The 21,800-nt window shown below is 40.6% G+C and overlaps 3 protein-coding genes across 3 annotated transcripts; 2 read left to right on the top strand and 1 right to left on the bottom strand.

Moving 5' to 3' along the window:
• Nucleotides 1–207: 207 nt before the first annotated feature.
• Nucleotides 208–10,529, bottom strand: LOC100696115 (PRELI domain-containing protein 1, mitochondrial). Its single transcript, XM_005457005.4, has 6 exons — nucleotides 10,356–10,529; nucleotides 8,563–8,769; nucleotides 7,598–7,823; nucleotides 6,657–6,770; nucleotides 5,713–5,791; nucleotides 208–1,970 (listed from the first exon to the last, which is right to left on the bottom strand). Exons 2-6 carry the CDS (start codon nucleotides 8,652–8,654, stop codon nucleotides 1,849–1,851), a joined length of 633 nt encoding a protein of 210 aa, XP_005457062.1. The 5' UTR covers nucleotides 8,655–8,769; nucleotides 10,356–10,529; the 3' UTR covers nucleotides 208–1,848.
• A 1,497-nt stretch (nucleotides 10,530–12,026) lies between these two features.
• ndufb6 (NADH:ubiquinone oxidoreductase subunit B) lies at nucleotides 12,027–14,313 on the top strand. Its single transcript, XM_003452237.4, has 4 exons — nucleotides 12,027–12,307; nucleotides 13,561–13,653; nucleotides 13,977–14,021; nucleotides 14,168–14,313. The coding sequence occupies exons 1-4, from the start codon at nucleotides 12,128–12,130 to the stop codon at nucleotides 14,231–14,233; spliced, it is 384 nt and encodes a 127-aa protein (XP_003452285.1). The 5' UTR covers nucleotides 12,027–12,127; the 3' UTR covers nucleotides 14,234–14,313.
• Nucleotides 14,314–15,684: 1,371 nt separating this feature from the next.
• toporsa (topoisomerase I binding, arginine/serine-rich a) lies at nucleotides 15,685–20,738 on the top strand. The gene is made up of 2 exons (XM_005457004.3): nucleotides 15,685–15,860; nucleotides 17,544–20,738. The coding sequence occupies exon 2, from the start codon at nucleotides 17,547–17,549 to the stop codon at nucleotides 19,953–19,955; it is 2,409 nt and encodes an 802-aa protein (XP_005457061.1). The 5' UTR covers nucleotides 15,685–15,860; nucleotides 17,544–17,546; the 3' UTR covers nucleotides 19,956–20,738.
• The last annotated feature ends 1,062 nt before the right edge of the window (nucleotides 20,739–21,800 follow it).

Below are 21,800 nucleotides of genomic sequence, written 5' to 3'. Positions count from 1 at the left end.
GGTAGCAGATAAAAACTGACGACCTACAGCTGAACAAAGCTGAAGGAAAATGTAGGTAAAGACGTTGAAATGTTTCGGGGTTTCCTGTTTGGTTTATGCAGCTGTGAAACTGGAATATTGTGCGGGGGGTTTAAAGTTCAGAGTTCATCTTTTGTCAGTGTGACAGCGAAGAGACGTTGGGTGATGGCGGAAATAACTCAACAAATAACTCATCAAACTTTTTATTAAATCTCAGCTTAAACACTGACGAGCTTCAAAACATCTTTAGCCAGAGAAATTTATGGACACCTTACAGCCTGGTGAAAATAAATCTGCATGAACACAGAATTACAAAGTCGCACGAAATCCTAAAGACTTCTTAAACGTATATCACATGAATTATTTTTAATGATAAATAAAATCTTGCAGCCAAAAAAACAAAACAAATCCAGTCAATTCCATCCTGAAGGGAATGCAGTTGTTGAAAACAGTTTACAACAGGGGTGTCAAACATACAGCCTGGGGGCCAGAACCGGCCCACCAAAGGGGTCCAATCCGGCCCAGCAGATGGGTTTAGAATATTGCAAAGAAGAAAAATGTACATTTTTGACATTTCACAAATTTTGGTCAGTTTTAATATTTTATTATTACTGACAAAAACATCACGCACAGCCTAGCATAATACACCTAAACAAAAAATAAATAAAATAATTCTGTAAAATTAACAGTAAAGACCTTTTATTTATTCATTTTAATCCAGAATTTTTTTTTTAAAAAAAACAAAAAACATTTTCTGTTATATTACAGAACAAAAAGACCCTTTTTCTGTCAGTTTATGCTATTATTCCTTAAAGTGAAAGCCAAACAGCCGTCCTTGTTTTTCATAATGCAGAAAAACAGATATATTTAAAATTGCACTTCATGTTCATAACACATCATCGATTAAGCACGTAGTTAAACTTCTTTACACTGAATCTAAAGGGGAAACAATTGGCAGTGTGTTTTTAAGACTATTAGGCAGTGCTGTAGTTTCACTGGTCCGACCAACTTAAGATAAAATTACTCTCTATGCTGCCACAACATAAAGAGTTTGACACCCCTGGTTTACAATAAAATAAACTTCAACAGTAAAGAAGCTTTACTAAAGCTTTAATATTAGCTTAACTTTTTCTTGTGATTATCTGTGCATCAGTACAGACCTGCTGGCAGAAACATATGTTTTCCAAACATACGAACGATATTACAGCAGACGCCGTGTGCCGACACCTGTAACAGATACTCTCTGCAGTTTATTGCAGTCTCAAACCTGAACAAATGAACCGTAAAGCATTTCAGTACAATTAAGCATTCAACTACAAACACGGCTCTGATAACTAACCGCTGAAGTTAAATTAAAATTGCAAAGTCACATGACCGTGATTTGGTCTAATTTGAGCTTTTAGCTGGAGCTCAATAATAAATGATATGTTGATAAATATAATAAACGTGAAAGAGCCAATGAGAAGAACGCATACGTGCTGATTAAAAACATCGTCATTATCGTCTTTGACAGCAGATTTGGAAAATAAGCGGCCTAGACCGGTTAAAGCAGAGAGAGGTGCTGCTGGTCTGAAAGGCAGCAGGGTTCACACGAAGGTCGAGCACCTGAGATTTTCTGAAAGCAAAGAGAAGAAGAAGTAGTAGAAGTCAGTCAGCAGAGGTAACCCGACAGAGGAGTCAGGCTGTTTCTTTTTAAGAGAAATCGTAAACAGCGAGCATACAGCAAAACTTCAAGATGATCGAGATGATCAAAGGCAATCGTGCCGAGTCCACACACAGACACACACACACACACAGACACACACACACACACACACACACAAAGTGCTTTCAGACAAACTGCCGGGGTTTCTGTGGGACGGCAGCAGCTGAAGCCAGCGTCTTGGCTGCTTCTTTGGCCTTCTCTGATGCGTCCTTCACTGTGTCCCTGAGCAGCCGCTGGGGCGTCTCTCCTGTGGGAAGAGAGCGAGGGTGAGGCGGGAGAGAACGAGGACGACAGGCATCAGCAACACTGCGGGCTCCTTGCTGAGATCAGGATGCTCACTGACACTTCTGTGGCCGATTTCTTCTAAGATTTTCTCGTGACTTTCATGATTTAGTAGCTTGAGAAGTGTGCTGCCTTTTTTAGTTGTTGTTGTTTTTGGAGCCACCCACAGGAAACAAGCACACAGAAACACACGCCTTCAAAAAAATCAAAGAGGATACTTTTACTACAGTGAAGATAAAGTGAGCTCCTCTCCGTGAACCTGCTAACTTTTACCAGACAGTCCTCACTCAGTTCAGTGTGGTTACTAACTCAGACCTAAAGATCATAATCGTGACTTTTCTCTAACAGTCTTTCAGGAAGGTAAGGTGACACACACAAAAAATAAATAACATATCAACAAGGACCTTTATAAAAAGGCTTCACTGAATAAGTCTGCAGTGTGCACTCTCCTCATCTGTATGCTGTTAGGAACAGCCTCGTACTGGATTCAGCGCCAGGGGCTGCACAGTCTATTTGTGTCTGCCCTGACTATGAACCCCACAACCTCGTGTGAGAACAACAACCTGAGTCACAACAAGACACAGTGATCCCCCCCACCCCCACTCAAACACGAGATGATAAGGAGAAACGTTTCCTTCAATTCTGCACTTTTATTTTTTTACACCGAGAAGCAGATATGAACTGCGAGTGTGCGTTAGCGCTGTCGAAGGGAAAGGGCTCTTTGTGTGTCGGAATGCTGACAATAACAGCGGGGAGTGACTTCTTACGGTCAAAAACTAAAGTCTCTCATGTTTTTACAAAGAAGCATTTTTTAACCAAAGCAAAAATTGCTTATTGGATTTAAATGTAGCGAGCAATATTAAAAAGAAAAAAAAATCCAATCAGCAAACTATAGTGAAGTTCATATCAGCAAAGATATGAACTTTGGAGACGTGTGGTACTTTCAGATACCTGCTTAAACTCCACCCAAAGCATGCCAACTGTCTAGGAGAACATGTTTTGTATTCCAAGATTGTATCTTAACCTCTGCCATCAAACCCACTTTTCTGATGATCGAGTGTGAGCGACCAGAAAGTTTTGCTAAGGGCGGAAACAGATCGAAACTGAGAGACTGGAAACACGGAGGAACGGGTTGGTTCTGTTCACAGTTGTTGTGAAAAATTCTTGGAAACCAATTGCTTTCATCTGAACGCCAAAACTACTCAAGCACCATTGCCAGGCAAGATGGCGGAGTAGAGATGACATCAAGAACAGGCTGTGCAGGTGACTTTATTCTATTTGTATTATTTTGAATTTTTTAAAGTTATTTATTTTAATTGCATTATTTCATTTTTTAAAATTAATCTATTTTTAACTTATTTATCTAGCTGCCAGCATTGCTGAAACCATGTTAATAAAAAAATGTAACAAAAAAAAAAAAAAATCCACCCCTGTGTGTGATCAAAATGTCAGAAATATTTCAGCATTCCCATTGTCTGGGTTTACCCACACTGCCTCAGTGCTAAAGAGTCCCTGCAGACTACAAACACGGTGGGCAATAACCCGCCGGTCTGTTTCTGTGCTGCGACATTTCAGGTGATTTTCATTCATTATGTTATGAAACAAATACAGCTGTTTACCTTTAGACATCTCAGGACCCGACGACCTCTGAACACATCCTCATTAGTGCATCTCTCTGCACGTGCTCTTAAATAGCAAACTAACACATAAACATAATTTACACTGACATTTCCCTCACAAATGAACGAGGTATGGACAAACCTTTTAGACTTAGAAAATTGGATTGATCATTGTGTTTACCACCAGAATACAACATATGCTGAAATCCTTCTAAAAGTGAGTTTTGCCACTCTGTAGTGATTTTGGTAATGCCTCTGAACCGTTATTTTGAAGCTGTGTGTGTACAAATGAAGAGTGAGCCATAGTGCTTAAAAACGCTCTCAAAAACGCTTTGCTGACATCGACTCTTGCTTAAGATAAGGCTGAAAAACCTTCCCTCTGCCCCACTCTTACACTTCTCTTCCAAATATGCAGGAGAAGTGTAAACTAATACAGTTGGTATGAAGTGACCCAAAGGATACATTGTGTTGTTTACATCAAATTCTATTGTGCAATTTTGGTGAGCTTGTGTAAATTGTAGCCTGAGTTTCCTGTTCTTAGCTGACAGATTGCACCTGCTGTGACCTATCTGCTTCAAGGTTGTGCATTCAGAGATGGTCCTATGCCTTCTCTGGTTGTAACGAGTGACTATTTGAGTTACTGTTGCCTTCCTATCAGATCCTATGGCTCCAACAAGCCAAAACTGCAGCTCACTGGATATTTTCTCCTTTTCATTCTCTGTAAACGTAGAAATGGTTTAGAAAATCTCAGCAGATCAGCAGTTACTGAAATACTCAAACCAGCCCATCTGGCACCCTCAACCATGGCACATATAAAGTCACTTAAATTCCTCCTCATAATGATGCACAGCTTGAATTTAAGCAGGTTATCTTGACTGGGTCTAAATACCTAAATGGCACCCAGTTGCTTCCACGTGATTGGCTGATTAGATATTTGCATTAACAAGCATCTGAACAGGCCTGCCTAACAAAGAGTCCAGTGAGTATAATGTTCTCTACATGAAGGTTTGTGCCAAATTTGATGAAATTCCTTCAGTGGTTGATCATGACTCAAAACATCACAACCGTATTTAATTCGTTCTAAAATAAGAATCACATCAGAATCAACTAAATAACACATCTACTTCTATACTCTAAACTACTATTTAGATCACTGTTGCTCAGACAGGGTAGAAAGTTACTCCCTCAGCTAAGCTGTCTACTCTGTGCAGCACCATGTGACAACCCCCGGGCAACGCCTGGGATGGCAGATGGATGCCTCAGTCCTAGCACACTTACCATGACGCTCAGCCTGATGCCGATTCCTGCAGTGGCATCAACAAAAGGGGCAATAGGACGGAATCACAACAATCAGACACGCGTACGCTGCATCAGCACAACACACAGTTTGGAACAATGTAAATATTATCTTATTCTTTGGGGTTAAATTTGACTTTCCACACTTAATGTGCAAATTATTTGAGGTTATTTGCAGTGCGCAGACTTACAGTACTTTTTGAAAATCACTCAAATGTGAATATTTTCAGGTTTAGCTGGTGTCCTATCATTTTAAACTAAATCCTACCCAATACGAGAAACTGATAAATCAACACTAGAAAAAGTGACTCATATGCAGATGGTTCATCTCTAGCTGTTGTTGTTTTTTTAATACATCTCTTTATACATCCCTCATTATGATTTACTCTGTTAAACTCTCTTTATGCAACACTGACTACCTAAATTATTTCTGTCCAAACCTAAATTAGGAAATTGTAGCCATTTGTGACTGTAGCTGTCAAGGTTTCACATCCCCCCGCCTTTTATCACATGGCACGTGGAGGAGTAAAATTTCTTCAGGCTATTTGTCATTATTTGTTTTCAGGATCCTGGGAAGTTTAGTGTTGAGTCCTGAGTGGCAGGGGTGAGCCCCTTCAGGTTGTTATGACAGCACTCCTGTGTTTCTGGGGCAAAAAGAAAGCTCCATTTCCTGTTTAAGTTTTCCCCCCTTCCAGAAATGGCAACAGTTAAAAATAAGCTGTTTTGTTTTCCTCTGCTTTTCCTCCTGCTCTCTGCCCCGTTTCAGCTGGAACACACATGAAGTGTACATACCCTGCACGTTGGACAGCGCATATTCCAGCCCCTTCATGGCCTTCACCTGGTTGCTCTTGAAGCGAGCCAAACCAAACTCCTGTGAGAAGACAGAACAGGAAATGGCTTTACACAGGGGAGATTGTCTGGGAAACAACACCGTCTTGTCACTGCAAGTCTCTGGGGATATCCAAACAAGCCCGGCAACTTTCATATTTAGTGATTCCAATTTTAAGCAGACTTATTTTTTGTTTTGTTTTTTGCTTCAATTTCACTTCTCCCACTACTTTATTTTAGCATGAGCACTGCAAAAACTAAAGTAAAGACCTGAAAATTCAGGACATCGGCCTCTGGAGTGAAAATAATTGCATCTATTCTATCTGAACCGCTGTAGAGTAGATAAAAGCAGACGAATAAATGCTTCTAAGAGTACTCATACCATTCCTGTGCTGATTGACATCTAACTTACCTAAAGGACAGATGGGCTCTTACTGAAAGAAAAGAATTCATTTAGTGTCTCGTGTATATCACACATAGGACAGCCAGAGTACAGTCTGTATATAAAAGTTGGGAGAAGCAACCATGACATCGCTCTGTGGTTTGTGGATTCTTTTTTTGAATTTGCAGATTTAGCACGTTAGACATTTATGGATGGTTTGAGCAAAGAGTTGATCTTACTGAGAAACTAAGAAAACTGCACAATAAATCTTTATACTGTTTATTTTACTAAACACGGGATCATAACTTTTTTAAAAAAGGAACATCATGATTTGAATTTAGCAACCAAGTCCAAAACCGTAGGAGGAAAGTGCTTACTCTGAGCTCCTAAATCAAATAAGAAGTCTGATTTTTTCCTCATAGAGATCTGCTTGCAGCTACATGAGTTGCCCTCTGCTGGCAATGAGAGTGAATGCAGGTCTCAGGCACATTTATATACAGTGGTTTTGGCTGGAGTCTGTCTGTACCTGAATGGGTTTGGAGAAGCCATAAATGCTCGAGGATATCCACGCCTCACGTTTCAGCTGTGTGGTCGCTGGATGCTCCACTGAGCCTTGGAAAACACAACGCTCCTCAACAGACTTGATTGGGAAAGAAAAGTGACAGCAGGTTACAATAGACTAAGATGCAACTCAACAGATTTACTATGGAAGTCATCATTTCGGGATTTTAAGTAACTCGTGGTCTTGACAACAAGATTTCTGGGGACGTAACTTCACTAAAGATGATCTTTCTTCCTGCAAAAGCATTTGAAGGATTTGAAGAATTGTTTTCGTCTCAACACCTGCACAGAGCTACCATGTCTCAAAATGTTTTCCACATTTTCCCATTAAGCCATCATGTTTCAGACTGCAGCAAATTAAAAGCACAAGCATCATCAAGTATCATGCTGTTGTGCAGTAATGTAGTGCAGTTTTAATTAAGGTTTTAAGAAAAGATCATAAAAATATAACATTTATTTGTGCATATAAATGCGTGTGCGAAATAAGGACCTCTGTCCTTGTGTGAACTGATTTCTTTATTCCTGTTATTGTGTGTGCCAGACTCTGGCAACCCACAGTACTCTACAACACCTGTAACCACAACAGTGATGTGATGTCAGACCACATTACTTTCCTTATATCATGGCAGCAAGATGACAGCTTTGACAGAAATCCTACACAGTTTCACATGTAAAAAAACAAAAAACAAACAACACATCTCTACTTTCACAGCAACTTCAGCAGAAAAACAAGCAGAGTCAAGTGAAAAATTTAATTTCTCTACACCACACAAGGTCACAAAGGCAATGATGATTAAAACCTGTCTGGAAAAAGGCAAAACACAGGAAACTGGCTGCGTGTTGATTAGAATCTCTCTGAAACAGCTCAACGAGTAGACGGCAGGAAAAACAAACACAAAGCCTCACCATGAGAGTTGTGTGGTTGAGGTTCCAGGTGTAGGTGGTCAGGCTCTTGTTCACTGGGTCCACGATGGAGTCCTCGATGATGTACACACAGCGAGACATGCCGGAGGGGAAGAACCGCTCCGCCCAGCGAGGCAATCGATTGGTCTTCATTAGAAGCCGTCTGGAGAGGAGCCGGTGGTCTGCTGTTACCTCTCGGTACATGACGTCCTCCGTGAGAACATGGGTGCTGGGCAACACAAAAGACACACAGCCACATCACCTACATGGTTACTGTGAGGCTTCTCATCTGTTTCTAGTGTACATTCAAACAGTGCACCATCATAATATACACCAAAAGAAAGAAAAAAAATACATGCAAGCAAAATATTCTGATGTCGTCTAAGTCAGGCATAAAAAAAAACAAAAAAACAAGAAGCACATAAACCACCTGCTCACCTCGATCAGCCAAACTTAGTTTTGCTTCTCTGATACACTGTCTCAGTTCTCAATCTCACTCAAGACTGACAGGTGTATTTTTGCTTGCGAGCCTCCAAAAGTGAAACAACATACACGCATCACCTGCAGGACTGCCTAGTTTTGGAGAATGATTAAACAATCCACTAAAACATTGCACTACATAATTATTTAAATTTTCTAAACCACAGTTCAGGAAAGTTAATGTAATTCCTACTTTCCAACTAGTGAGGAGATCGGGAAAATAGAAAGCATTAAAAAGATATCACACAGCATTCGAATGTTCACCAAAAGTAAAAGCTAGCAATGGTAACCCCAAAGTCAAAAAGGACTCGTCTTTTTGGGACCTTAATTATTAGTAGCAAATTTTATGGCACTCCACGTGACAGCTGAAGGAGGACTGAGATCTGAACGCATGCTGCTAGCGATCCTAAGAAGTACTAGAGGTATCTTCCCTTGTGTTTTCTAATGAGCACCTTTGATAAATACTGATTATGAGAACGCTGGAGTACCTGAATGGGTTTGGGTACCTCTGCCAGAAAGCAGAGACAACATGGTCCCATGCACTCCTGATGTCGGTGCTGCTACAGAAATACTTGACCATTTTTCTCTTGCTGATGTGCAGGATGGTGTGAATCCCAAACCCTGAGGTCCCTCGCTGTGATTATACAAATCAGTGAAAAGTTTGGTGCTGACTCCATCCACAGTCTGGGGTGATCCTGCAAAAGTGAAGGGAACAATGAGTAAAAAGGTTACGCAGATAAAAACGCTGAATAAAGAGTATTTTACTGCATAACGTACACTCACTGGCCACTTCATTAGCTACACCCCCTTTAACTTTCAGAACTGCTTTAATTCAACAAGATGCTGGAAACATTCCTCAGAGAATTTGGTTCATATTAACATGATAGCATCACGCAGTTGCTGCAGATTTGATGTGAATCCCTTTTCCGCCACATCATCCTTTAGATTGTGAGCTGGTGCCTGTGGAGGCCATTACAGTACAGGGAACTCATCATGTTTAAGAAACCAGTTTGAGATTATTTGAGCTTTGCGATATGGTGCATTATCCTGCTGGAAGCAGCCATCAGAAGATGGGTACACTGTTGTCATAAAGGGATGGACATGGTCAGCACCAATAGTCAGGTAGGCTGTGGCATGTAAACGATGGTCAGTTGGTAATAAGGGGCCCAAAGTGTGCCAAGAAAGTATCTCAAACACCATTACAACATCAACAGTCTGAACCATTAACACAAAGCAGGATGGATCCACGCTTTCATGTTATTTACACAAAAACTCTGATCCTAATGTCTCAGAAATAGAGACTAATCAGACCAGGCAGCATTTTTATAAGCTTCTATTGTCCAATTTCAGGAAGAATGTGTGAATTGTGGCCTCAGTTTCCTGTTCTCAGCTGATAGGAGTAACAGCTTGTTCTGCTGCTTCAGAGCTTGATGTAGTGTTGGCTCTTTTGCATATCATGATTGTAACCAGTGTTCATTTGAGTTGCTATTGCCTTTCCATCAGTTGAAAGTTGTCTGACAATCATTCAGACCTGCAACCAGCTTCACTGGATATTTTCCCCTTTTTTTGGCTTATTCTCTATAAACCCTACAGATGGCTGTGCAGGAGAATCCCAGTAGATCAGCAGTTTCTGAATGCTTAGAGCAGTCTGCCTGGTACCAACAACAACGCCACATTCAAATCACCTTAAACTCCAGCAGGTCATCTGGAACATACCTGCCGGGCTAAATGCACCGAGCTGCTGCGATGTGATTGGTCAATTAGCTAAAACAATGTGAACAAGTGTATCTAATAAAGTGGCCGGTGACTTCGTGTTTTTCGATTTGGTTGTATAGACTTCGAAGGGTCCCCCAAACATCCCTTTTTGTCAAATTACAGCCCCAATAAAACATTTTTGAAACCACCATTTGTTATCTTTTATTGACTTTTCACATTTTCATAGCTCAACATGACGTAAGTCCTTACGTAATATACGCACGTCACCTTGACATATGGTTGGCTGGTTATCGTTACCGTTGGTTTGCTGGACAGCTAAGAGCTACCTAGTTAGCTTACAGAAACCACTTAATTAGCCACATAATTCAAGTGATTTACCTCTAAATGTTATACTGAGCTTAAGTAAAAGACCGGTTATTTCACAGCTTAATGATAACTGCGTTCAGAGTTTGACAGAAGGTTCACAGCAATAATACCGCACTTCAAGTTTCGGTAGCCTCCCGTTCCGTTACATGGCCACTAACCGAAATGTGAAACATTCCGGAAATAGGATAAGCAAGCTTACCTGTAGTTGCTGCTACTTTAATGCTAAGCTAATAAATATTAGTTGTCTGTTTGTTGAGCCTAAAGCCAACAAACTAACTGACGTTAGCTAGTTATATTCATAATGTCGTATGAACCCGGTCAGCCAGCTCCAAGTCGTAGGTCGGCCCGTTTGACTGTAAAGCCACTTCCGGTTGTCGTTTTAAAGTAAAAGCTTTCACAAACATTTCTCTTTTCACGCATTGGAGACTGTTGTGTGATACAAAGACCTGATTGCTATAGTCCCGAATCTTGAACGTTAAAAAATATATATTTAACGAGGAACCTACAGTTTTCAGAAAAGTACTCATGAAATACTTGTATTTAGATTCCCATCGTGCCTGCTGGTGTTCTAATTTAAACAGTCAGCTAAAATAAACATTAGCTGCATCCATTACAATGTAGTAAAGACACTTATTTCATTCTAGAAAAACAGTGAGAAGATGAAGCCAGTGAACAGTCTTTACAGTTGTTGACTAAACGTCACTGTGAGACCACCCTGCAGTGGGATATGTATGGTTGCACATGATATCATTTCACACTCCTTGAATTTGTCCTAGACCAACAAACTGCCAAAGCTTCTGCTTTCATGGAGATGTTATACTTGCTGATGATCAGTGAATGCATTGCATCAGGAGCACCTGGCTGCTACTTTACTCTCTTAATTCCTATGGAAGCAGTAAGAGTGCATTTAGGTTTTTTATTTACACGGCTGCAGAGAGTCCTGTGACAACTTTCTTTTTCACGTGGCTGTGGTGTCGTTGAGCTCTCTCTGCTCAAACTCACATCCCAGTTTGCAAACCAGACTTTTAGAAATCATTGTTTTTTTAATGCTCACATGAACTGTGGAGTAGCCTAATCAAGACCCGGCACTGTCCCTTTAAAAGGCCCGTTGAAATGCTGAGGCTCCATGTCAGTCTTGAGTTTTATTTTGCCATCTAGTGGGCAGGATGAACTACAGACATGACAGTACCAGACATTTAAATTGTTGATGGAAAATCTCATTAATTCAGGTTGTCATTCTATTCTGGTCACTTTGAGGCTTTTGTCACCCACAAAACCAATTTCTGGATCAAACTATTCACAGATATTTGCAAGGAGGAGGTAATGTGACAGAAGAGCTGGTGCAGGGATTACAGTCTCTGCATCAGTGTCAGGAAAACAAAGGAGATGATCATGGAGCTAAGAAAGATCCTCAAAGGACTCCTGGCAGCAGCCTCCCAAAAAACACAGACATGTACATAAGCAGATGCTGGAAAGAGCCTCCTGAAGCTTAAAAGACACTACTCGCCTAGCACACACACCGTTTGTCTCCCTCCCTTTGGGCGAGAGGCTGCAGAGCAGAACCACCAGACTGAGGGACTTCTTCCTGGAGGCTGTGACTCTGCTGGCCCAACCCAAAGGTAACAAACACGAGAAAACACCTGGGTCTTTGTAGTATCCACCACACACATTAAAAAAATGTTTTTATTTATACTGTGAATTTATCATCCATTCCTGATTTCGGTATATATTGCTATTGTGTAATCCCGTTATTGTTCCACTTAGACCTGAGTGCAACGTTTTGTTTCACTACTGTCATTGGTCCTCCAGTAACCAGTTCATGCAGCAGGTGGCGCGCGCTATAATACACTACAGAACGATATGTGTCCCGTTTCCGGCTCTTCTTCTTCGTCGGTGCACTTTCCTGCAGAGGGAAGTGTCCTCCATGGTGTCATTGTAGATCTTTCGAGGTTGAATATTAGTAAATAAGAGATGTCTGGGTACACACCAGACCAAAAGCTCCGTTTCGAGCAGATAACGAAGCTCCGGAGGCAGTGGCTAAAGGACCAGGAGCTCAGTCCGAGGGAGCCCGTGGTACAAGCTAAACCGCCTGGCCCTGTCGCCAAGTTCTGGGCTGGTTTTCTGGAGCCCAAGAGCCTGTGGAGGGTTTACGTGAGTTCTCGTACACAGCTGATCCGACGACCGCTAATAATGACATTTACAGCTGGAATCAAACCGAGCGGTTTATTTGCTACTGTTACCGTTTCATTAAGGACAAGGGCCAGGGTAGCTGTTTACTGCTAACGTGGTTGACCGCATTTACTTTGCAGGCTCCATGCCACACACACACACAGATCGCATCTGTCAGCTTCTATGTCAGTGACACAATCTAAGGTTTTCCTTGGATTATCTTTACTTAGATACAAGAACTAAGCTACGTCAACTAAGCAGAAAATACTCTAAAGTGTATTTTTTGTAATGGATTCTTTGTTTCCTTGCCACAGAATAGCAACAAACAAACATAAAAAAAAAATAAATGTTCAAATTGTAAGTTTTAAGCATGGTGTCTGTAAAATCTGTTGTTTCAACAATACCTTCTTAGTTTAAAGTGTGCACTATAGTTTAATGCTGGGGGAAACAATTATAGTTTGAATGACTCACCAATAAGTTTACAGACAACGTTTTAAAAGTGACTAATCCGTACCTATCCTATTAAAACTCTTGCTTGTATTATGCATTGTTATGACCCTGACGAAGGCCATAAGACGTAGCGGAATAAAGCAGAATAAATCTGTGCATCCCTAGCTTTTAGAAAATGTTGATACAAGGGTAGTCACTGCAGAGAACTTTACACAGGAAAGAAAAGAAATGAAAATCAAGCAAGACAGAATAAATGTGTGTGTGAGAATGAGAGGAAAGCAGGTATAATGGTGAAGATGCTAGAAGTAAAGATGGTGAAGGTGATTGAGTTTAAATAACTGGGGGCAAGGGGTGGTTTGTGATAGAGGGATAGCAGAAAGAGTAAAAGGGATGGTTTACAAGGTGATGTAGAGTTTGGAGACGGGGGCACTGACAAAAAGACAGAAGGCCAAGCTGAAGATGCTGAGATATTTGTTGAGAGTGACCAGAATGGGCAAGATTAGATCAGATTACATTATAGAAACAACTCAGGTTAATCGGTTTGGAGAGATTCAGATGGTTTGGGTGTGTGCAGAGGATGGCTTAGTGGCTATATTGGAGATAGGATGTTGGGGGTGGGGCTGCAGTCTTCATAATCTGTAGAACACTGAAAATCTTTAGGCCCTTTATCTAAACCGTATATCACATATTCCACACATATTTAGAAAGAGAAAAAACTCGGTCACTGTAAACGTTATGATTCCGTACGTTCTTCTTTTTACTGATATTTGTTTGTGTCCTTGCAGACCTACAAAGCGTACAGAGGTGGAGTTTTCACATTAACACGGCTGCTGATACCCGCTTGGATTGTTCACTACTACGTGAAATACCATGTTGCTGTAAGTTTCCACATTTGATCATTTTGATTTACATCTAAGCCTTTAAATACTAACAGGAGATGGATGATGGAGCCATAATACGCAGTTCAAGAAGATAGCTATATATTTTTTTTTAATTGTATTTAATTTGTTTGATAGTATGCAACCAAGGTAACTTGCACATAAAGAAGAAACAGTTTTAAGTTACAGACATGCAGTATTAACTTATTCTTGGCCAAACTAGAGAACCCTGCACCTTGGATTTTGTTTGTAGATGGAGATCATGTGACTGATTCGATCAGAATGGGTAGCATATTAAAATTCCGTGTCATTGTTCCCTGCAGCAAAGGCCGTATGGCATTGTGGAGTTGAAACCCAGGCTGTTCCCAGTAAGTGTGACCCATTTATTATTTATTACTTCCAACAGTTAACTTTTTTGTTTCTCACATAATACCCCATTCATTCTTCATATATTTGTATAAATGTAACTGAATGTTAGCTTGTTTTACCATAACTAATACTTTTTTGTGCTTAGGGTGACACGATCCTGGAGACGGGCGAAGTTGTTCCAGATCTCCCAGAGACCCATGGCCATCATTGAAGAGGAAATAGTTCAGCTTTTTCCTTGACTTTCTCTTGTAACAAAAATTCTGTATATGTGATTAAAATACTCAAAAGTTATGAGTGTGAGCTTGACTTAACTGAATAAATTAGTGATAGTGTAGAGTTGTTTTTAAAATAATGTTTTAGTTAGAGATTTGTTCTCTTCTGTCAGGTGATGCATAAGTTCATAAAGAAAATTGTAAAGCTTTAGGGATGCTGTTGGCTGGGAAAGGTGAGCCTGAGGACTAATCTGTGTGAAGTATTCAAGCAGTACAATCTAGTATACACCTTCAACATTCAACAACAGACAGAAGCACCTAAAATGTTAAAAGTAATATCTTTTATGGAGGACAAAATCTGTTCATAGTCACGATTGGTCGTGGGCTTTTAATTTGAGATTTATACCAGCTTCCATTCATCACAAGGTAACCACTGATGACTACGTGACCAGGAAGGAACCATCACAATAAAATTAAAAACATATGTGGCTGATGAAATTCCTCATTTCATGTACCTCTGTTATCCGGGGGGGATTTCGGTCCTGCTTACAAGAAAGGACCTTCACAAATCATTACAGTTTGTATCCTGATGGTAGTGGTCTCTTTTGGGGTGATTATGTGCCCCCAAAGGCAAGAGCAGTGACTAAATGGCTTGGGTATGAAAACTACTTAAAACACATGCTAAAGTCACCAGATCTTAACACTTAACAGCAATCCCATTTACGATGCCAGTTGTAAAGAATATATTTAAAAGGAGGCTGTGCAGTAACTCGATGAGAGTTAGAGATCATTTTTGCGAAGATGACCATGTGCAGATGAACACTTAAAAAATGCCTTTTGTAAAATACAGAAGGGAGAAACTGAGGTTATATCCCTTTGCTGTGAAAGGCTGGTAGGTTATTGTTGTCACTTCACTGCTCAGGCAGGTGGCGTGGACGCTCATCTTTGTAAACACAAGGATTTGAGGAAGACATCACCTAGGATTTTCAAAATGATGCAAGGTACCTAAAATTCTTGAACAGTGTGAATCTCTGTGTCCTTCCTCTAAAGGTCAAGGTGAGAGGTCAAGTTTTCTGAAAATCCTTTGACCATGATAATGTGACAAATATGTCACCTGGGATTTTCAAATTTATACCAAAAGTGTATTTACTAAAAATCTCGACGTCAAGGTAAAGATCACAGGTGAAGTTTTCTGAAAATCATATGAATGCAATAACTCAAGAAGAATAAGCAACCTAGGATTTCTAAATTCATGCCATAAGTGCATGCACTGCTGCAGTTTTAAAGAAAGTCACCCCTCTCCGAAATGTTTTTACATAACTTTGCTTGCAGGCAAAGGACACTGAAAATATACCTAAAAATGTTAATATGTCGATAGCGCCTGATATTATCATGAAGGGCGCTAATCCCCGCCCGCCCGAAACATAAAAATGTAGCTTTTATTGTGAAGGAAGTTAGCGGAAGTTGCTCATGGAATTCACGGTCTGTTATGGAAGAAAAGGGGGTTCATAGTTCTGTCAACAGCCGCTCCAGGAATGACGGCCATATAGAAATTAATGTATTTCCACAATAAGGGAAGGAGTAATCAGGTGTCACCGCATTCGTGGCTGTCTGAAGGATTCAGAGGTAATTATTACTTAACTTTTCTCAAACGTCCCGAGTAGCCACAGAGTTCCAAGCTTTGTAACGTCCGTAGCTAGCCTGCTAACTTGAGCTAACCTGGTTAATGTGTGCTCAAACTACTGCTTCTAGTTTTGCTAAGTCACGTTAGTGTTTATGTAACAGTCCATATATCCCAAGGGCTTGTTACTATATATGTAACAGCTCCTAAAGATGATTTTTAAGTTACAGTTTCTAGATATTGTTCAACTTCTCCAAAAGGAAACACAAGTGTTGTAGTTGCTAAGCTAACAAAATGATAAATCGAAACAAAGTGGAAAACGTGGAAAGAAACACGAAGAGTTTTCAGACAGCAGTTATTAGGGTAATTCCAGTATATAGATTTTATTCTGTGACATGTCTGTCGAGATTAGCGATAGCCAAAAAAGACATTTAGGGGGTGTAATATGTCTTTTATCGCTCATGTATCTCATAAATGGGTGAGCTACATGCTCCGAATGGGTGACTGTAATAACATTACTGTTAACAGTATCGCTTCCCTCACACGACCCCACAGAAGTATCTCGCCGTAGCGAGATATTTATATTTATGTTATTTATTACTGATGCTCATCAGGGAAAGACAAAGACTTTACATGTTTTTAACACTGTAGACCCCACCACTTTCCACGCACCAAAGTTCAAGAGGAATAGTCTTCCAGAAATAGCGACACTATTTTTCGGATTGGTCAGTAGGAGGTGATCTCTGATCTTTCTCTGGAGCTGGTTAGGTTTGCTGCATAAGTTACTACGGCGATGTTCCCCCTGGTAAAGAAGTGAACTGCTTTCGTAGTACAGAAAACCCAGATTTAGTTCTGAAGTTACATGGATAATCTTCAACGCCTGCTTTGTAGTACGGGTTTTCTGGTCTATGGTGAATTAAAGCTGAATTACAGATGTAAAACTTAATTAGCTTGTTATTGAGGCCGCAATTAAGTGTTTATGTACTGCATTTAATGAAGACATGCATGTGGTGTTTTGTAATGCCTGTTTTAGCCAATGTGAGGATAAAACAGTAGAAAACAAATAATATTACAACACCACCTCTTTTATCTCTGAAGCACGTAAGTGATTGACAATATCGTGACAATGTGAAGTTTAGGGACACCGCTGGCTGCCTGGAATGGCAGTTGTATTGGGTTCCACAAGACAGTACATAAAAACAAAAACAAAAAAAGTGGCTAACAAGTGTATGTTGAATAAACATTTTTCCGTGCAGCGATTTTTACCCCAGCACCACAGGTACACAACGATGTTACTGATCACACTGATTAAGGCTTTGGCCTAACTAGAACAGAAGCTTCATTAGTGGCATTGCTAACTCCTGTGGCTGCTGAAAAAAGGTGTTTACACTATGTGTGAAGATATGTTTGTAACTTTATTGTTTTCTATGTTAAAGCTGACAGAAACCAAGTGAAGTCGCACAGTGTCTACAACAGAACATGTTATCAATGTATAATGTAAAGTGAGCCACTCAATAACATCTGTATAAGTCACAGTGGAATCAAGTGCATAAAAGTTACACTTTTGTGCTCTAACAGTGTTAATTATAAAGTCAAAATAGTAAAGTTTAGAACTCCATGAATGCCTTTTTTGGCTAAATGTATTTAACTATTTTTCATTTTTCAACTTGTTTTTGTTATCATGTCAGATCATGTCAGCAGTCAAGCTCGCCCTGCAACTGAGCCAAAAGAATGGCAGAAAAAGGTCCTCCGAAACAAAATCTGCAGAGGTGTCACCCGACTCCAAGTGCCCCATCTGCTTGGACACGTTCAACAACATTTCCCGCCTTGACCGCTGCCTGCACAGATTCTGCTTCCGCTGCATTCTCGAGTGGTCCAAGAACAAAGCAGAGTGTCCGCTGTGTAAACAGCAGTTTAATTCAATTTACCACAGTATAAAATCAGAGCAAGACTTCAAGACGTATGACCTGCAGCCAGTGGACAATGGCTCTTTTGGTTATTTTCAGGGAGTGCGGTTTAGATACCGCACAACTCTCACCGCAGCCCATCGACAGATGAGAGGAAGAATGTCTCTGGCTCCTGACATTGGTATAATATCTGAAGGCCCAACAAATTCTTCCCAACAGCGGCCAGACCGCTACATGCGGCGCATGATGATGAGGCTGGCAGCCCAAAGGAGAGCTGCAAGGGAAGGCGGGGCGGTGGCCAGTGTCCGAGAGCAAGAAATGATCAACTTTAGACGGGAGCTATATCGACAGGGGGTGAGGGTTCGAAATGTTCAGGATGGTGGCCGCTCCCGAGACACCTCAGCTGAGTTTTACCGAAGAAATCCAGCCTGCCTTCACAGACTGATCCCCTGGTTGAAAAGAGAGCTGAATGTGCTATATGGAACCCATGGCTCTTTGGGCAACATGGTTCAACACATTATCATGTCACACATTACACGTTATAACATGGAAGATGGAGCTATTCAGGAAGAGCTCAGGCACTACCTCCACAGTCACACAGAGCATTTTATGCACGAGTTCATTAGCTTCGCAAAGTCCCCCTTCAACATGGAGGCATATGATCAGCACGCTGTCTACGACTGTCCGGCGCCTTCCTCAAATGAAGACAGCAGCTCCAACTCATCAGTAATCGCTATCTCAGAGGATGAAGACAACTCTACAGGGTTAAACCACCCAGAAGACTCCACATCCGCTTTGAGCCTCTCGTTGTGGGATGATGAGACACCTGGGCCATCGTATTCTACAACAGCAGAGCAGAGCAGGACAGAGCGTCTGTCAGTCTTGGACTCAGACTCTGACAGTAGTTTGGAAGAAGAGACACAAGAGTTTGGGATTTCCCCAGAGCAAATGAGTCCTCATAACCAAACAGACCTGACTCAGGGCAAACGCAATAATGAAGAGTGTGTATCTTCTGACAGTGATGACTGTGTTATCGTGGGTTTTGTTAAACCAACAGTAGATCGGACTCCTGAGGTGGTTCAGCTTTCCTCTGACTCTGAGTGGTCTGTCGATGACGATACTCATGAAGTGCCTCTTCAGCCTCAACACATTCGCTTCACCAGTTGCAGTCCTGCAACTTTACATAGCAGTGATCGCAGTGGGGCTGGACTATCAGAAAATGTAGACACAGATGATCGTCACCACTCAAGTTCAAAAGAAAGGTCAAGCAAGACGTATAAGAAGTCAGACAGAAAAGGTCAGGGTAGAAGATTTGACAGCAAAGAGAGATCTAAGGAGAGGCACAAATCAAAGGACAGACACTATAGGAGGAAGAGGAGGTCAAGAAGTAAAGAGCGGAGGCACTCTAGCAGAAGCCCGGTGATCTCCCACAGCAGTGTCAGCACTTATTCCACTGAAAAAAGTTATTCTTACTCCAATGGCAGAGACTACCCCAAGTGTGACAGATATAAAAGGGACAGTGATTACACCTACCAGTCATATAGCCATTACAGCCAAGAGAGAAATGATAGCGGGCTCCATTACACACAGAGGCACTCGTACTATTACAGCAGCCGCAGATGCTCAGTTTTCCGCTCCCGCTCCAGTAGCCGCGGCAAGGACTTGCGGAGACGGGACAGGAGGCGCTCTCGATCCAGGACTTATTCCAGCAGCCGCTCCCCTTCTGCCAGAAGGAAATCTCATCATGACAAGCCTGGTGGGAAGAGGAAGTACAAAAGAAGACATTTAGAGGACCCCTCCAGTACCACAGCATTTAACTCCTATGCAGATGGTGACTCCTCTGCATTAAGAAAACACAAGAAAAAAAGCAAAGAGAAGCACCGTAAAAAATCCAAAGAGAAGTCTAGAAAGACCAGCAGGAGTCTCAGTGTGGAGCTCCTCAATGAGGAAAAGGCACATGAGCGGGGCAGGCATCACCATAAAAAGAAAAAGAAACACAAGAAGAAAAGCAAAAGGCACAAGAGTAGCGAACGCACAGAGAAGCGTTCACCCACTATCATTACCATTGATAGTGACAGCGATTCTTTTGCTAATGACAGTATCACTCAGGCCACTAATGCTAATAATGATAAGCCCGCAGACGATAGGACAGATGACACAGTAGACACTACCCCTGCAGATGCACTGTTGTAATCCTATTTCAGATTTTTACCCTCAGCTGCTGCCACCTGCCACCATTTTTCTTTTATCACAACAGTGTTCAGTATTGTGAAAGCACATATCACATTTTTGCTACAGTGATATTTCATTGGACACTGACAAAATGATGGTATGATGTATGCATAATAAAAGAGATGACCTTTTTAGACCTCCATGGCCTGATTTAAAACAATGCTTTTATATGTGCTACTATGTGTAAGACAAATGGAATAATATTGGGAGTGTCAGATTTTTTTTTGTTGTTGTTTTGTTTTTTAAGAGTCAATTCTTACTCTTGTATTATGTGCTGAGGGTCTCTCAGGGTTAATGCTGATTACAAGTTGTGCTGCCATCAGTCGGCTATAATCTGGAGACAAAAGAATATAGTGTTTTGATTTCAAAATAACTTCATTTGTATTGAATTTTATTTCTAAATAAATTGTAAAGTTTCATTATGTGTCAGAGAAAATGAACATAAGTACAGTCACAGTATTTTCCTCCCCTTTTTATTGTATTATGTTACAGCCTCAAACTCAAGCAAACAATGTAAAACATGACAGGTCCAAGATGTGAATGGAGAATGTACGTTAAAAGTACATTATATTTATAGAAAAAAATTGTGGTAAAATGTTTGTAATGAATCTGAAAACATGCCGTAAACCACAGAAAATGATAACAATTAAAACCTTTATGAAGGTACTTAAGCTTTGTGTTATTTTAAAGGGTTGTAAAATAATGCAAAGCAGAAATAAAGTATTCAAACAAAAGATCCCTATATTACATCTCAAGCTTCAAATGGAGTTGGTTAAATGAATTGTCCTACTATGTAATAGACGAGATCTCTATTTGTTTGCCTCCAAACTCCTCCCACACAATCAGGAGTTTGATAATGAGAACTGGCACACAGGTACATCTTTGTTCCCCTGAAGGTTCAGATGTTATGACATCACCAAGTTGCTATATATAGTAACACTGCAACACTTCATTAAATCATTTGATTTTGTGATAACATCTCATTTAATTAATATTGAATATACTTGCTGATGTTACATCATTTGACACTTAAGATTATGCAGTCAAGTTTACTTTATATAGTGGCTATACTAGCTAATGTTGGATAAATAGCATTCTAAAATCATAGTTTTTCCAGCATACTATTTTATGCATTTCTGTCAGGTGCTTGTTATTCATATTCATTTATATTACTAGTTGTATGAAAAGGAAAGTTTCACAGGACTCTCCCGTCATGGGAAATATTAAGCATACTCCATGAGTAATTTTTTTCTGTGTGACTTTCTCAGTCTCTCAAATCATTTTAGCCCACTCTTTGTTCTGTTGTAGATTTGCTGCTGGTCTCACTGGCATGCTTCACAACAAAATTTCAGGCTTTAACTGTTGGACAGATGGGGTCACATTTGACTTGAGAATACTTTGGCATGCAGAGGAGTTCATGGTCAACTCAATGACTACAAGGCGCCCAGGTCCTGTGGCTGCAGAACAAGCCCAAATCATTACCCCCCTACACCACGCCACTGACACTTGGTATGAGGTGTTTGTGCTGATATGCCGTGTTTGAGTTCACTAAACAGGTTGCTGTACATTATTATGGTCAGACATCTCCACTTTGGTCTTAACTGTCCAAAGAACATTGTTCCAGAAGTTGTGTTGTGTTTTTTAAAATTGCAAACTTAAACTATGCTAAAATGTTTTTTTAGAGAGAAGAAGCCTTTTCCTGGTAACCCTTCCAAACAAACCATACTTGTTCATCCTTTTTCTAATATTACTGTCACGAACTTTAACTTTTAACATGGCAGTTAAGGCCTGTAGCGTCTGAGATGT

This window comes from Oreochromis niloticus, linkage group LG6 (assembly GCF_001858045.2).
Source record: "Oreochromis niloticus isolate F11D_XX linkage group LG6, O_niloticus_UMD_NMBU, whole genome shotgun sequence".
Taxonomy (NCBI): domain Eukaryota; kingdom Metazoa; phylum Chordata; class Actinopteri; order Cichliformes; family Cichlidae; genus Oreochromis; species Oreochromis niloticus.
Note: the sequence above shows the minus strand (reverse complement) of the source record. Positions and strands in the feature narration are given on the sequence as shown.

Excerpts from the sequence above, each read along its gene's own strand:
- LOC100696115 (XM_005457005.4), bottom strand. The coding sequence starts at position 8,654 with ATGGTCAAGTATTTCTGTAGCAGCACCGACATCAGGAGTGCATGGGAC. Across the intron at positions 5,792-6,656 it reads GCTTCTCCAAACCCATTCAG|GAGTTTGGTTTGGCTCGCTT; the intron begins GTACAGACAGAC and ends GTCTTCTCACAG. Across the intron at positions 1,971-5,712 it reads TGCGCTGTCCAACGTGCAGG|GAGAGACGCCCCAGCGGCTG; the intron begins GTATGTACACTT and ends CTCTTCCCACAG.
- ndufb6 (XM_003452237.4), top strand. The coding sequence starts at position 12,128 with ATGTCTGGGTACACACCAGACCAAAAGCTCCGTTTCGAGCAGATAACG. Across the intron at positions 12,308-13,560 it reads AGAGCCTGTGGAGGGTTTAC|ACCTACAAAGCGTACAGAGG; the intron begins GTGAGTTCTCGT and ends GTGTCCTTGCAG. Across the intron at positions 14,022-14,167 it reads TGAAACCCAGGCTGTTCCCA|GGTGACACGATCCTGGAGAC; the intron begins GTAAGTGTGACC and ends TTTTGTGCTTAG.
- toporsa (XM_005457004.3), top strand. The coding sequence starts at position 17,547 with ATGTCAGCAGTCAAGCTCGCCCTGCAACTGAGCCAAAAGAATGGCAGA.